Source organism: Triturus cristatus, chromosome 12, assembly GCF_964204655.1.
Source record: "Triturus cristatus chromosome 12, aTriCri1.1, whole genome shotgun sequence".
In the NCBI taxonomy this organism is placed as follows: Eukaryota; Metazoa; Chordata; class Amphibia; order Caudata; family Salamandridae; genus Triturus; species Triturus cristatus.
Window position 1 is genome coordinate 779293300 of NC_140595.1, and position 12013 is coordinate 779305312.

Consider the following 12013-nt stretch of genomic DNA (forward strand, 5'->3'; position numbering starts at 1 on the left):
CAGTCGGAGTTGAGCGTGCATGCTGTGGCATAGGAGTGGTGCAGTGTGACTGGATGGGCACTCCAGACCCTAGCAGCGGTAGTGTCCAGAACCACATCAAAATGTAATGAGCAGGGGTTATACCAAAAACAAACCAGAAATAGCGGCACAAGCGTAGGCGAGCTGCGTGCAATAAAAGGCGAGCGCCCGCCATTATTAAGATAGTGTGGCAAGCTGCCAATTTGGAACTAGAGAACTGGAACATAAAAGCATTGTGGGACAGCGTGTCCTGCCTGCAACAGCAGGCACGAGAAAACCATTTAAGAAAATAGGGCTCCGAGCCTGTGATTAAAATTTACTTATTAACGCATATAATCGGGGGTGTCCTCATGGGTGGTTACAAGAAGAGAAAAAGGCAGTAATAAGGAGGGACTACTGAGCCTATTGACCAATGAAAAGCCACTATTTACAAAGGACAGTGACCAGAAGCAATTAAAAGGATGGTTGGAGCTTCATGCACATATCCTGAATACAGCAGGTCTCGAAGAGCTAGTGCAAGCGCTGCCTAGGCGAGACATCATGTTGACATCTATTCCCTGCCAGGAGATTAGACTTCTGTTGATGACCCATTGTAATGGCCAGAGCGGCTACAGCTGTGGTTTCCTTTCACTAAAAACATAGAACCGGTTTTCAGCATGGCATCGGTCTGTTCCTTAGGAGTGTAGTAAAGGCTCCTCCTGGCCAGAACCTGCTCACAACAATCTCCCCTCCAGAGATCAAGTACCACCACTCCCCCCCAGAATCAAAAGTATCCAGCCCCACAGTGCAAGACCACTGATGAACTACAATGGAGTGTCCCCTTCATCCAAGCAGGGAGACTGCAGGCTCTTTAATCAATACCATTAGTCCGGAAGAAGTCACAAAACCAGGCTAGTTCATACAAAAAGTTTATTTTTCAACAACTGAAAAGTCTGAGTGCAAGGAAGACCGAGGCCACTACCAATACACCGATGACAGCCAATCCGACAGACAGGAGCCAGGGCCAAGACATCCACTGCTTCTCACCTGGGAGGGAAGAGAACATGCAGAGTCTGGTCAGAGTATAGAATAAAATCCACCAACAAAAGAAACCATTTTTATGACAGACTCATGCAAGTACATTTAAGAGTGAATAGCTAGAATCCAAAAAACGCTTTAGCAAAAAAACAGTTAAAACAGATGCTTGTTGCAGAGGGCTACTGCCTGACTTTGCTAGTTGGAGCCAAGCCTGCGAGGAGTTCGGAGTTCCACTATGCGGAACTCCATGAAGTGCCAAAAACTCTGCAGCGCTACGTGGAGTGCGATACGTTCATGCCGTTCACGGTGATTGAGCACCGGTTGTTTGTCCCGCGCTGTAAAATCATTGCGAACAGCGCAGGAGGGTGCAGCCTTTCAGCTGCTAGAGTAGATTTTCTACTCGAGCGGCAGCTTTCTCAACATGAACGGAAAGCTTCTCAAAGCGAGTGCTCATGACCTGCTGCGACCACTTGCATTGAAAATTCCACCCATGTTGTAAAATCACCAGGAGGTTGAATTTCCTCTTGCCGTTGATGAGCAAAGAAAAAAAAACCCGCTCAGAGCAGAGTTTTTGGGAATTCTGCATGCTCCTCAGAGTGCGGAAAACTAAGCAAACTTCGCGAAGAGTTCACCACCCAGGGTTAGTCTAAGCTATGCAGTGTAAAAACATTTAGAAACCATATTGATTCTGGAGAAACTCAATTTAGCCCTAGGTCTGAAATAAGCAGGACAAAAAAAAAAGTCTCCTGCCATGAGGAATAAGGGACATAATTTGAACTTCATGGGAGACTAATTCAGGTAAAAATGTGGCTAATGACAGCACTATCTGAACTTCAAGTACAAGTGGACCTTGAGTGGTAGATCTAAAAATTCCTAACACTTAACAGCTTTATGGTACAAAAATTGTTGGAGAAGGAATCTTCTGAAGCACTAGGCACTTTCTCACCGGATTCCCAAAACCTGGCCTTCACTCCAGCAACTGCATTTGGGCAGATCAAAGATGGATCGCCCCGGCAGCCTTTCAGGCCAAGGTCTACTAGGGATATCTTGATACAACCAAGCCAAGAAATCTTTGGTGATTGAGGAAGAGTGACGCTATCCCGGAGCACATTCCTGAATGGACTTCACCCATCAGTACTACAAATACAGATCCAATATATTCTAGAGCTCAACTTCGTGTGCTTTGAAATGGGCTTCACTGCAAGATCTAATCTTCAAGAGAAGATTACTCTGGCCAAGATTCGCCTCAGACCTTAATTGATTATCTTTAATCCCTACGTTTGCGACGTCACATTGGCCCAAAGCTCAGAACTGTATAGAGCAGCCTTAATTGCTTGGGCTTTATACATAAAATTGCAGGGGACTTCGGGGATGAAGAAATACGATTAGCAAACCCAGGAATGGCAGAGGCTCTATGCTTTATAGAGGGAGCTTTTTGTAATTGACATGTATGAATCAAATCCTGAAATCAAATTCTGTAACTCTATGTGGTTCTCCCCTACCCTCATTGCTCCCCTGGAATTTCCTGGCGAGTAAAGCACCTCCATTTAGTCTTCAGGGCATTCATTTCAAGCCCATACATGGAACAAAATTAGAAAACCCATGAAGGGTTGGGAGTCCTTTTGAAGATTTAGAAATGAGTAAGAGGTCATTGGGAAAAAGTAAGGCCGGAACCCTCTCCCCAGCTGATCTGGGGCATCATTTTCATAGCTAGACAAAAAGCAAATACAGCCATTTATAAAGAGAAGAAATAAAGTGGGGGCTAGAATGCAGCCTTGGGAACACCTTAAAGGACTCTGGTCAGGTCGGGGTCGAAGGAAGAACTTGCGGATAAAAATCAGAGTAAAATCATCTCTGTAGATGGGCACTATGACACTAGGTCAAGAGGAACTCCCAATTCAGCAAGGACTTACCGTTCTCAGTCAAAATTTCAGCTTATCCAGTACTCCGTGCATCGCTCTCGGCATGGTCCGAGGTGCGCTCCTAGTGACCCGCTGCCTTACAGCTAGGTGCACCCTAAACAAATAGCGCACACATGCCTATAGAGACAATCACTGGTGCACACCCCCACATCTGTGTCGCACAATCAAGAAGTCAGTTTTGACCGTCGGGGGGGGCGGGGGGGGGGGGGGGGGAGTAGGTTTGTATACGGAGATAGTCTCTGCAGCATTTGAATCATGCACAGACTAGGCTCTCAAGCATAAAGTTAGAATTTGATGGAGACAAAAGTTGGCAAGAACTATTAAACTGTCTCACCTGGAACGTGGCAAGTGTAGACATGGACTGAAGCAGCATAGATGTTGCACTGTTACTCACACGGGAGCAGCATTACGGGCTATGCTGCCAACATTTTATAGCAATCCAAGGGGCAGCACGGAGAAGGAACGGTCATTCAGCGCCTTAAATTCGTCAAAATCCTACTGCATGAACCCTACGACGAATGTTCATCTTAGTCCGCCACTATAAACCCAATAGATCCTTTCAATATAGCTTTAGACCCAATTGCAATGTTCCCAGTGATCTGCTCCAAGTAGAAGTATCGACCACATGCCCTTCCAATTGACTCAAAACTTCCCATCATAAGCACGCCAGCAGGAGATTCACCCTCAGACCGCCTCCAAGTCATACACAAAGCGCTCTGGTGAGGAAGATGGCGTGTGCCACTGCTAACGTCACAGTGTGGCGTGAGGTGGGGACTGACTGATCTTTCCAGCATCCCACAGTTGATGCCACCAACCACCACCGAGGGGAAGCTGGATACTACCAGACTCGTTTTAAGATCTTGCTATCTGCCCCCCCCCCACACACAGAATCCCTTCTGTGGTTAAGGGGGCAAGCGGGCTGTGGGTAAGGCCAGGGGCAATGGTCCAGTTACCAGACATCTCACTGTTGGGAGTGATCATTGCCAGAGCCCACCCTTCCTAGCCCGACTAGTGACATAATATAGGTGCCATGCAGCATCTAATCATAACTGTTTCCCCCTGTTGCCAATTCCCCCTGCCTGGTAATAGGGACATCCATCAAGCGCCAGATTCCATTGGTCGCGTGGCACGGCTTACCTGAAAATTTAGAGCTAACCACGTCCTCCATGGCCAGGATTTCCACAGGTCCCACGGACACAAACTCAGTCATTCGATCCGATGCAAATCCTAAGTGGAAACAAAAGCATGCATGGGTCAGAAAAATAGTGGGCATAGGTCAAGCCACACATTCTGACCAGAAAAAACAAGCATTGTCAAAGCCAATAAGCATCACCCTTGTGACCCATTGGCTTTGGCCAATAGTTTTATCCACCTTGTAAAGCAATTGCAATGCTGTGCAGAGCGGCTAAAATTAAAATGTTATGTTATTTTAATTTATTCAGCGCACAGCTACTCGGAAGTGTCCCGGCGCTATAGACCGCTGGGGAACCCGTCCTGGCTATCCCTGTGAGATGGTCCCTTTCTGGGTATCTCCAAGGTGAAACCAGGCATCCCTGGCATCTGTGGGGGGCCGTTGTGGAGATGAGGCAAGCTTAATGCCCAGAGTTGCCGAGTGTGTTCCTGGTTAGAGTAGGTACCGAGGCGAGAATTATCGAGTCCATTTTGACCCTGGTCCACGACCCTGCCGCGTTGGGATTTGAACCCTGGTCCCTGGCCGATTCTCTGCTTACGGGTCTGCCGCCTCCAACCAGTGAGCCACACCTCTCCATGCATTCAAAACTTGACGCTGTCACACACTTTGTATGCATGCCTGCAAAAAGCGGTGGCGCATTGGTTCTCTTTTTATTAAAAAAATTAAAAATAATCGGCAACTAAAAAAAATAGAATGCAAAAGCATGTGTTCAAGCCAGCGGGGGAGTGAAGGCAACATGGTGAATGGTTGTTGGGTGGTGGGGGAAAGGCAAAGCAACATGGGGGAGAATTCTAAAGAAACATGGGAGGGGACACAAGAGCAACTGGGGCAAGAGTGAAAGCCACATGGGTTGGGGAAAGCTAGACAGAGCACAGATGGGAAGCAGTGCTTAATTTGTAAAACAAGTGCCAGGGTTCTTGTCAGGAGGCCATTGCAGTTTGCAGAACACATTGCCCCAGGCATGCTGCCAATGATCGCAACACCACAAATACTAGCCACAACACTCTACAAGTTTTGCAGTTCAGACTATTTCTTGCCCCCAAAGCTACAAGAATGGCTTGGGCAGCAGGTAATTATAAATTCAACATACATTAAAAAGGATTAACTGGTGGTCTTCCCTAAATTAACCAGACAGCGCCACCGTGTGGCAGACTGTCACCAGTGCCGGTGTTGACAATTAAATGCCGTGCTGAGCACCAGAAATCACAGGCTCAATTTAAGCAGGGATGGAAGGTAAGCACGAGAGGGAGGGCAAGGAGAGGCAGGACAGATTTACACTATGGAGACGGCTAGGAAACTAATGGAGTACTTCACGCAAAGAAAAACAGTCCTTGAAAAGCGATCAGTGGGAGAAGCGATGTTTCACAGGCGGAACAAATCAGATTGACAAGCAGGGACACGAATAAGAAGGCACATGAGTGACAAGGAAAGCCAAGCAATGGACGAGCTACAAGTCTGTTTTTGGTAATCCACAATATGCCTCATAACAGATAGTGAATGTACAGTGTAGTAAGCTGGAACTAAAAACAGGCCAATATTGATCGATTGGAAAATAGCACCTAAGTGGGCAAAATCCCTGACAATAGGGCGCCTGCATGCAAACGGGGCGAGTGTGGAGAAGGCCCCTGGGATGGGTCGGCCATACTGAGCCACTGTGTGCCTCTGGACTTCATACATACAGGCTGACGCCACAGGCATCGCATAGTCAGTTTTGTTAACAGCTCTTCAACATTCGTTGTGCCTGGTTGTCGGGGGGGGGGGGGGGGGGGAGGGGGGTGGACTTGCACCAGACCCATTGCTCCCACTTACAGTTCTGGTTACCTACTACTTAATGGGGAGGCTCTTCTCCACTGCCGACAGCAAGTGAGAAATCACAAGTTCAACAGTATTGGCAAAAGCCAGCACGGTTACTTGTGCACAGGTCTCCAGTTTAACCCCTTCCTCACCAGTGGTTCCCTCCCTGGGGTCACAGCTTTGTGCACAGGCCTCCTGGCCAGCTTGGCTTCCATCACAGACCGATACGCTGCAGTGAATGTGTACCTGTCAAAAAGGGAGATGCAACAGATTTCAACTGAAAAGTTTGATTCTTAATCAATGTACATGCAACAATACATGTAACTGGGTAAACTAGAATGTAATCAGCGGACCACAGTCCCAGATAATTGCTCATTCAGGGCTTGCAGAAGTGCTCTAACCTTCCACTCCGCCATCTATTCACGCCTAAAGGCTAATTTTGCAAACCCAAGGAGATGGATGGAGGGCTGAAACTTTTCAGACGCTCACCCCAAGTCACAGATCTGGGTTGAATCCATCATCGTTCAGCTCACTTCACCACCCCAGACAAAGCTATATGCAAATCAGTCTTGACCCTGTACCTCATGGCTGAATATGGGCACGCAATCAAAAAAATTATTAAAAGGACCCTCTAACTCATAGAAAGAGGACAAAGTAATTGTTTAGGTGTGCCCTACAGACAAATATCGCAGGTTATGGATTACCTCTCCAGGGCACCCCCTGCAGTTTAGCATGCAGGTTACCCTCCTTCAGTGCCATAAGAGCAAATTTAGTTCCTGCACAGTTGCGGGCCATTGCACCTCCAGATACTCCCCCCACAAGCACTCACTCCCATTTGAAGTTCAGATCTGGCACTTAATGCTACACTAAAGCCACTTCCATTCAGAATCACTCACTGCACTTAACTCGTATCTTAAGATGCAAACCGAGATCTAGGCAGGACAACATGGGTAGAGATCAGCCATGGTGCACCATTATTACACGGTTCACCATCAGTCAAAAGAACTATGGATACCATAAGGTCACATCAAAACCAAACATGGACCCTCCATCCCTTACCGGGCCACGAAGTCCATTCACATCTGCGGAAGGTATCGCCTCGACAACAAACTGCTTCACATTTTCCACAGGACTGTCCTTCAGCCAGGTGCTGTGTGAAGACCCATCAACAGCACACCTGTAATGAAAGAGCAACACGTCACTAACCATAAACAGACTGAAACCCTTAGACCAGTTGATATAGGGCAGCCACTCGTACCCACATTCCCAGGCGGTATGTAAATACTTAGTCCGGTAGGAGTAGCCAGTCAGGTGACTTGGGCTAGGTCTTAGGCGCTGAAATTCTGGTCCTGCCTACCTCAAGTTCGGAGAATCCCAGGATGCAGCTTTCACTTCTATAATGGACTCGTCCTCAAACCCAGATGCCAGAGTCCTTAAGCTTTAAAAAGGGATTCTCTCCTCCCTCTCCCGATCCCTTCCCTGATGTTCCATCTTAGGCTGGAAGCCCAAAAGTGAAGGTGTCATTAGAAAGAGCAACACGAGCTGCCAAAGTGTTCATCAATTTCGCATTGCACACTCTTGGGAAAGATAAAGGTCCCCTGCATGGCTCAGGACAGCATAAACCCCTGGCTAGTTCATAGTAGCCACTGACCATCCTCGGCAAACCCCGCAATCATGCACGCGCCCTGGAGGACTTGGACTGCGATCCAGAGCAGGACTGTGGTGTAGAGGGACCATCTCCAACTTACCACCGACAGTCACACGAACAGCATTTTTATGTTTAATGACCTTGTGGTCAAAGGCTTTATACTCCTACCAGTCTCAAAATCCTGGGCAAAGCTATCAAGATGTAGATATTGGGCAAATTAATCACAGTAAGCGGTTAACAGGAGCTTTACTCCCCTTGCGAGTTGACTCCCATTCAAGTTCTCCGGTTCTGGCCTGCCTCAGTGGTTTCACTCTAGCTCTAAATCAATATACAACACATGTAACCACCAAGAACCACCACACCTCAAGCGAGGACCTCAAAACCCGAATCTGCATTCCTGGGCTGCATTATGGAGGTGCCCTAGGGATGCAACTGGCGTCCATGGATTACAGAAGGGGCCCCAGGCGCTGCCCTTTCATACAAGTTGAGGGTGCACATTCTGCACTGTGAATCTCTAAGGGGGCTGTCACCAGCATGGGGGTGCCCCTGATGTAAATGAGGGAACGCCTTTTCTTATATGGTCTAGAAGACCGATGTGGGGTCAAACTGGCTCGGGAGGCACACTGACTGCATGCCTAGTTTGTAGTGGCACTGGCAACAATCCATTCACACTTAAGGGCCTTTTTATGAGGGGGGCCTTCCTTAGAAGGGTGGTACTGTTCAACTCTGCAACCATCTGTGGGGGGGAATCCTTGCCCCTCAAGTTCATGGACCACTGCTGGTCTGTCAGCCGCTGAAGCACTTTCCACAGATGGGGAAATTCCTGCCTATTCTCTGGACAGCACTTTTTATCCATAATATGGTACGTAGTCCCAATCTGCACCAGTCACGCCCAATTAAGATGTACCGGAGCGCAGACTGACAATGCGCTCCATAAGTAATACAACGCATGAGGAGGTCCGCCTTCTGCCAAAACCTAGCAACCTTAAGAACCCATGTCTGCTGTGGCCATCACAATCACAGACTTGACTCTACACTTCCCTTTACAAAGGCCCCCACCCAGTCGCTCCCGTCAGCCGGAGTTACTCATCCACACAATACGTGCCTGTGCGATAGGAGGTCCCACCGCGGGATCTCCTCTGGATCAGCAGTCGGAGTCGCCCAGCAGTCCTCCAGGACCACGGCCTGCTGCTCTCCGTGCTGCAGCAGCTCTACTTCCAAGAACAGCGTCGCCGATGCCAGGATCTGAGTGAAGTCTTCCGCAGAGTAAAACGTGTCATAAGAGCCATCTGGAGGTCAAGGGAAGCAGGCAGATGGATTCTTTACACGCGGAGGGTATTGCGCTGGCCATTCAATTCTCTCATTTAGACCAACTGTTCAAAGTCACTGGACAAAACTCCATCAATAACATTGCTCAATCAAGGAGTTTACTGTGCAAGCCTCATCACGGATTGGGATTTACATCAGGGCTCAGCTGCCTGCAACATATCTGGGTACACAATACACAAATCCAACAAACCCTCAACGGTAGAAAAACTGTATTAAAACAGTTTACCAGGAGAGAAAATGTACCCCCCCCCCAAAAAAAAATCTGGGGGAAAATAACTTTTCCTGTGTAGCACTCAGTGGCAGCCCCCAAGTTTAGGGGGGCACATAAGAGTCAGGCAAATGGTGGCACCATCTACAATGGGAAATTATGAAGAATGAGTGCACATTTTTACACAGTCATCTAAACACCTTAAGCAGACTATGAATTAAACATTAAAGTCTGTGGAAGGGGTAGTAGTCGCGAGAACGTCCATCCTGGCCCCCCTGGTGTAAGGAGAACAGCAGTGACTATTACAGAAGATGCTGTGCCCCCCCCATATGCCCCCTCACCCATTTAGCAACACCACTAAGCAAACTACACTATGGCCACATTGTTAAACTTAAGAAATGTCTGGGCTAACACATACATATAGAATAACTAGGGCAATGAGACCAGATCTCAGATTGGGCACATTTGTTGATGTCTAAAAGGAGCGGCCGGTGTCTCAGCAGGGGACAGCGACCCTCCATCAGTCGGTCCCCTTTCCCGCCTCAGCAACTCACGTAGGGCGATCAAGTTAACTTCTCTACGTCAGTAGAGAATTATTCAACTAAACGGCTTACCTTTGGCCAGAGTCAACTGCAGATTCAGAGCATGTCGGGCCACCTTCCTCAGGCTCGCTTTCCTTTCAACTAAAAAGAAAATGGAAAGTGAGACAGCAGCTAGAATCCCTACCCAGATCCTTCCCCCTTCATCGTGAGGGAGGGAACGCGCTAAAGGAATCACTTCATTGCACAGTCACATCTGACAGGGAGCACAAGATCAGAGGTCAGCTGAATGCAAATCAGTCCTGTTCCAGGCCCAAAGGAATGCCAACTACCAGGCCACGCCCCCTTAAAGGGGCCATCAGGTGAATGACAGTGTTTCACAGGACATTTATCACATACATGCATTGGAATCCTTTGGGCACCACAGACTAGTTTTAATGTTTTAGCCAAGGCTCGTGTACACGTTCTCTGCAAGTCTTCGCATTGCGCTCCCAGACTTTCCATTTAAGTTTGTTGCTCGCTATTTCTCCCCACTACGAAGTGTTAAGAATGGCAGCAATAGGTCTTGCAGACAGCTTTGCTCTCAAGCGAGACCTAAAGTCCATTTCAGTCCCACCTGGACATGGGGCTGGTTAGAGACACCACTTGCCACAGGCTCCGTAGGCACAGTCTTCCTGCATGCATGTGTAAATGCACAACAAAATTACCAACACGAAAGGACTGGTGACCAGACCCAATACGCGGAGTCTTCAGAGCTCTACTGTAGGCAGCCTGCCTTTTAGGGCTCACACACTATAGTTACCAGGACACCCGCCTCTAACCCCAGCTCCATCTCGCGACCAGCATCTCATTTCCTTCAACAAAGTGCAAACGCTCGCAGGAGTAAATGGGCCCTACCAACAAGAAACTCACCAACGTGTCTGGAAACAATGTAAAACACAAACCAAATGCGTGCACTTAGGAATAAATTGAAGCATCTCTACAGATGTGCAAAACGTAACCAAGCATCTCTACAGATGTGCAAAACGTAACCAACCCAACTTGAAGAAATTGACACCTCCCTGTACTCTACAAGAAATGGAGACAGTTGAAAAGCTATGGGTATCTAGAGTCGCTGGAAGGTGTTTCTTGAACTCGGTCACTTCTGAACAGATTTAAAGGGGTCTTCTGATGAACGGCACATTAGGTCTCAAAGCCCAAGTATACCTCAAACCAAGCAACATTCTAGGACACCTCTGGATGCAAGACTGCACAAGAACTCTACGCTGGACGGACCATTGGAGTCCACCCATGCATTCCAAGCGATTGGGAGGGAAGAGACGTTACCTTTAGCCCCTCTCTGGAGAATCACCCTCTTTCCATAGACTCTCTTGGTTTGGCTGACAGGGTAGCGGCAACGTATGGTCAACCTGGAAGAGAAACCAACGCTGAGTAAAGCAACTCTGAAAAGTTCTAAAGAAAGGAGCGAGGTGGTCTGCCCCAGATGTCATGAAGGGAGATGTGATGCTGGGGCATTGGACTTCAGCCCACATTGGACCGGGCGTCTATAGAAAGGACAAACACATCTACAGCGGGTGCCTCTTGTGCAAGGTCAATGGAGGGTCCGTTCAGACCAGGCAACAGATGGGAACAGTATATAAACGCCACCGCCAACTGACCCACTTCAGGCAAGAGAAGGGGTGTCTGTGGCAACAGTGATGCACAGGGCCTACAAAACCCAGTCCTCACTGCTGGAACCACACTCTCACTATGTGCAGTAGGGTAAGAGTAGGTGCATTTTATGCCCTCCGGCACCATGGCATCTGAAGCCAGAGGCCTTTAATGCCCATCCCTGGGATACCAAAGCCAGGTGGGCCACTGGTGTCTGTGCGCGCACACACACACACACACCAGGGGATGGTACTGTATTCCAGGATAGCACTGGTTTAGATGGATAACAGATTCTTAACCTGAAGGTTTACCAGCATTCTGCAGGATCATAGCACCTAAAAACAATCCACGATTTATTTTGTAGATGGTACTCTGTACATGCACACAAGATTACACACTTGTTTACACTACATTATTTCTGGAATCTTTTCAATTTTGGTTAGCGTCGATAAAAAAAACCCGTTTAAATTTGGATTGGTTTTAAATGTTATCCTCAAATTTTGGTTGCGTGTGGGTTCTTTTAGGAGTGCAAACCTAACAAGCATTGGCATAGCCAATAGGTCTCGCCTTTGGGACCTTATAAGTGTTTAGCCATGCAACAGTTGCTTATATACTTATAAGGTCCCAAAAACGAGACCTATTGGCTATGCAAAGCAGCCGTGCAAGTGAAAGTAATCGCGGTAAAGCGCAGCACGC

General features: G+C 47.9%; 1 protein-coding gene across 1 annotated transcript in view; it reads right to left on the reverse strand.

Annotated features, from left to right (window-relative positions):
* Positions 1-913: 913 nt before the first annotated feature.
* LOC146782812 (uncharacterized) overlaps positions 914-12013 on the reverse strand; it is a 109629-nt gene continuing 98529 nt past the window's right edge. Inside the window, exons 17-23 of the mRNA XM_085638043.1 lie at positions 10994-11076; positions 9743-9811; positions 8697-8880; positions 7003-7120; positions 6096-6189; positions 4095-4184; positions 914-1044 (exon numbers count right to left, since the gene is read on the reverse strand). Of these exons, the coding sequence (XP_085494169.1) occupies positions 935-1044; positions 4095-4184; positions 6096-6189; positions 7003-7120; positions 8697-8880; positions 9743-9811; positions 10994-11076 (748 nt within the window). The 3' untranslated portion in view covers positions 914-934. The remainder of the gene's footprint in view (positions 1045-4094; positions 4185-6095; positions 6190-7002; positions 7121-8696; positions 8881-9742; positions 9812-10993; positions 11077-12013) is intronic.